This window comes from Limulus polyphemus, unplaced genomic scaffold (genome assembly GCF_000517525.1).
Source record: "Limulus polyphemus unplaced genomic scaffold, Limulus_polyphemus-2.1.2 Scaffold314, whole genome shotgun sequence".
NCBI classification, from domain to species: domain Eukaryota; kingdom Metazoa; phylum Arthropoda; class Merostomata; order Xiphosura; family Limulidae; genus Limulus; species Limulus polyphemus.
In genome coordinates, this window is record NW_013665924.1 from 251,284 (window position 1) to 255,710 (window position 4,427).

A 4,427-nucleotide genomic window follows, 5' to 3' on the forward strand; every position below is an offset into this window, starting at 1 on the left:
AATAGCTTGGCGTATCATATTCATCTTACATAAAACAGCTTCTCAGTACAGATTTTCATGTTCGTTAGTTAAACATGGAGAATTATAACGCTGTACTTGGTCTGGTTGACTCACAACTTCATTATTAAACATGGAAAATTATAACACCGTACTTGTTCTGGTTGACTTAACTTCATTATTAAACATGGAGAATTATAACACCGTACTTGGTCTGGTTGACTCACAAGTTCATTATTAAACATGGAGAATTATAACACCGTACTTGGTCTGGTTGAATATTTTAAGTTCGTTTTGATACTGAACTAGTGAGTCAACCAGACCAAGTACGGTGTTATAATTCTCCATGTTTAATAATGAGGTTGAGTCAACCAGACCAAGTACGGTGTTATAATTCTCCATGTTTAATAATGAACTAGCGAGTCAACCAGACCACTTACGGTGTTATAATTCTCCATGTTTAATAATGAACTTCTGAGTCAACCAGACCAAGTACGATGTTATAATTCTCCATGTTTAATAATGAAGTTAAATCAACCAGACCAAGTACGGTGTTATAATTATCCATGTTTAATAATGAACTTGTGAGTCAACCAGACCAAGTACGGTGTTATACTTGTCCATGTTTAATAATGAACTAGCGAGTCAACCAGACCAAGTACGGTGTTATAATTCTCCATGTTTAATAATGAAGTTGTGAGTCAACCAGACCAAGTACGGTGTTATAATTCTCCATGTTTAATAATGAAGTTAAGTCAACCAGACCAAGTACGGTGTTATAATTATCCATGTTTAATAATGAGCTTGTGAGTGAAGTTTTACTTAAAAATTTTCTATAGGTTTCTAGTTTAATAAAATGGGAAAGTACAAACTTTTCTAGAGGTTTTTAGTTTAATAAAATGGGAAAACACAAACTTTTCTATAGGTTTTTAGTTTAATAAAATGGGAAAACACAAAATTTTCTATGAGTTTTTAGTTTAATAAAAGTTTTTTGTTTGTTTGAAGTTAAACACAAAGCTACACAATGGGCTATCTGTGCTCTGCACACCACGGGTATCGAAACCCGGTTTCTAGCGCTGTAAGTCCGCAGACATACCGCTGTGCCACTGGGGGGGGGCGTATTTTAATAAAATAGGAAAGCACAAAATTTTCTATCGATTTTTAGTTTAATAAAATGGGAAATATATAATATATATTTATATCATAAATATATATATATATATATATATATGTTATATATATATAACATAATGCAGCCAAATCGTTTTTGGCAGCAATGTTCGATCGATGTGCCAGAATAATCGTATTTTATTTTATTTACTACACGAATATTTGTGGCTTTTCTGTCTAAAAACAGGATCGTGCAGTCATCATTTATCATTTTCCCGTTCTTTTTCAGTCCATACAACATAAATCGATTTCTCTACTACGTGGTTTCAAATAATAGTGGACTTTTAGTTCTGCACTTACTTTAAAGAATTTCCTGTATAATTATTCTAGAACTACTTAAGGATTTATTATTCTATGTCGTGCATAAGTTAAATAGAGAATCGTTCATTCTTATTATTTGCAACAAATCAATAAAAGGTTTTGTTACTCATAAAACAAGCGCATAATTCTGGAAGTATTTAACAGTTAGAAGACCAAATTCCAAAGGTTTCACGTACCATACGTGGTACATTAATATCGCTATTAAACATGAAATTTTGAAAATTTTTGGTTATTTGGTTGTAATTAAGCACAGAGATACACAATGGGCTATCTATACTCTGCCCACCACAGGTATCGAAACCCGGTTTTTAGCGTTGTACGTCCGCAAACCTACCACTGTGCCACTAGGGGGCGACACATGTAAAAATTATTCCTTGGTCGTCCACAAACTGTTCGAGTAAGTATAACAAAATTACGTTTTACTTCAGCTGTATGTATAGCGTGAGATGTATATAGAAACGAAAATTTTTCATTGACTTTCTATTTAAAAAAAATATCTTTATTCGGTCCTTTATCCTGCACAAAGTTTTCAAATAAGTATTGTTTGTTTGTTTTGAATTTCGCGCAAAGTTACACGAGGGCTATCTGTAATTTAGCAGTGTAAGGCTAGAGGGAAGGCAACTAGTCATCACCACACACCGCCAACTCTTGGGCTACTCTTTTTACCAACAGATAGTGGGATTGGCTGTAAATTGTAACGCCCCCACGGCTGAAAGGGCGAGCATGTTCGGTGGAACGGGGATTCGAACCCACGACCCTCAGATTGCGAATCGAGCGGCCTAACCACCTGGCGGTGCCGGGCTCAAATAAGTATCTCACAACGTTTTACTTTTGTATGCCCCCTTCCTTTTGGAAATACCTTCGTAGCTTTTAAGTTAATTTAATTGATCACTTAACAGTCCCGTCGTTATGTTTCCTTAAAATAAAGAACAACGTATCATTGGTTATTATTATTTTGCAAGTTATAGTCAACGAATATCAATACTTTAAACACTGTGAAAAAACCGAAACTTTTTTTTTTTGTTAATTTTTTCTTTAATTTTACACCAGGATTCAGTAAAAGCGCTCACCTTATAAATAGCAGAACCTGCTGCAGCAGCAGATGCCAGAACAACTCCCCCTAGTGTCGGGGTCTCGGTAACTCCGTCCATGTATGCCAAAAGGGCGATCCCTGTATTGCATAGGATAACTGCAACAATCTAAAATAATATTGACTTCTATAACTATTTAGGTTTATAAATACAAAAAAAAAATCTATTTCTAATCATAGTTCTAATCGCAGACACCGAAATCTATAAGTCCACTTGTCTTAGGCCTAACGCTAGTTAAACCTTTATTAAGTACTGCCTATTATCGATAAAGAGATAAATTTAACACTGTAACTTGTGTATATTTTTTGCTTTAGCTTAGTTAGAGCTAAACTTTACCGTACTTTTTACTATCAATAAATAAACACATAATGTTATTCTAGGGCCTAACGTTAGACCTTTTTAGAAACTTTGATAAGCTTTTAATATGGTTTTTGTATAAAATCTCTACTAAAGTATATTTAAATCCGCCTTTTGTTTAGATAGTAAGGTGCGCGCACATTTTCAGGGCAGACAGAAAATTAGTATTATTCTAATAGATTTTATCTACTAAAGACGGAAAATATGTTACTCAGTAGAATCAGGAGTTTTAATTTTCGCTTTATTAATTTTTTGAGAAATAACTTATCAGATCTCATGAACTATGGTCATAATCTTAATATATCGACGTACTCGGTAAAATACAGTCGTAAACTTAATATTAACACATTCGGTAAAATCCAGTCATAAACTTAATATCGATACAGTCAATAAAATACAGTCATAAACGTAATAAAGACACTCTAAAAGAATAAAAAGAAAAAGTATGTATTTTCTGGGTCTCACGAATCATGTTAGATGCCGTTCAAGCACAGCCAAGGAGTCGAAACTGACTCTGTTAATAAGCTCTCAATTACAATTAGTTATTGTTTATTCTTTGTTAAAAAGTGTTGGGAGTTTACCAGTGCTGAAAGAAGGTGCGTCAGGACTGGCTATATTTAATGTGTCTTAATTCCTATATGATAAGTGATGTTTGTATGCATGTGGAAAAACATACCTGTTGGTAGGTTTCACATGCTTCTTGTCAGAGAATGGACTGGTCTTAGCAACGCATAAAGGCTTACACGTTGTGTTATTAAGTCTTTAAATTTAAACTAGGCCTTCATGCAGATTATGCTTTCAGTCATATATTTTTGCTGAGCTTACAGATAGATATAACTAGATAATTTATTTTTTGTTTGTTTTTGCAGCGTACTTTAGGTAATAAAGAAGAAATAAACTTTTCGGCGATGTTTAACACCAGAATTACATTGATTTTTTACAAATCTTTCTGAACTGTTTATCTATGAAATTAATTCTGACTTATTTATGGTGTGAACGCCTTTATCAGGCTGGCGAAGCAAGTTTATAATTAATTATACTGGTAATCAGACATTAATGTTAGGCCGATTATAATTTTTAACATTGCATTCTTTATTCAATTGCAGTACGTTCGCCGTATCTATTGCCGACGACACGTTTCGCTCAATCCAGAGCTTATCAGCCCGGCCGGGATACAAAAAAAGCAGAATTAGTTGTAACGCTATTTATATAAGCTGCCATTATTAGTTACAATATTCAAACAACACATAAATCACACAGAAAAACAATTAAACTGATTATATTAATTACTGTTTGGGTCTTCTATGTATCTTACACAGAAAATACGAAATTGCACCAAATGTTTTTGGTCAGCTTTTTATACTGACTGTTGTAACAAGCAAAAACATAAAATTATTCAATATTTTAAAATACATGTCCCCACAGTTAATGAGCAATATAAAAACAAGTCGGTAATTTTAAAGTTAATGTTACGACATCGAGGTCACGTAA

The 4,427-nt window shown here is 33.4% G+C and overlaps 1 protein-coding gene across 3 annotated transcripts in view; it reads right to left on the reverse strand.

The window, feature by feature from the left end:
* Positions 1 to 4,427, reverse strand: part of LOC106457296 (putative thiamine transporter SLC35F3) — a 62,029-nt gene that overhangs the window by 17,623 nt on the left and 39,979 nt on the right. For all 3 annotated transcript variants that reach the window (XM_022383162.1, XM_022383160.1, XM_022383161.1), the window contains exon 5: positions 2,559 to 2,687. In XM_022383162.1, coding sequence (XP_022238870.1) covers positions 2,559 to 2,687 — 129 coding nt within the window. The remainder of the gene's footprint in view (positions 1 to 2,558; positions 2,688 to 4,427) is intronic.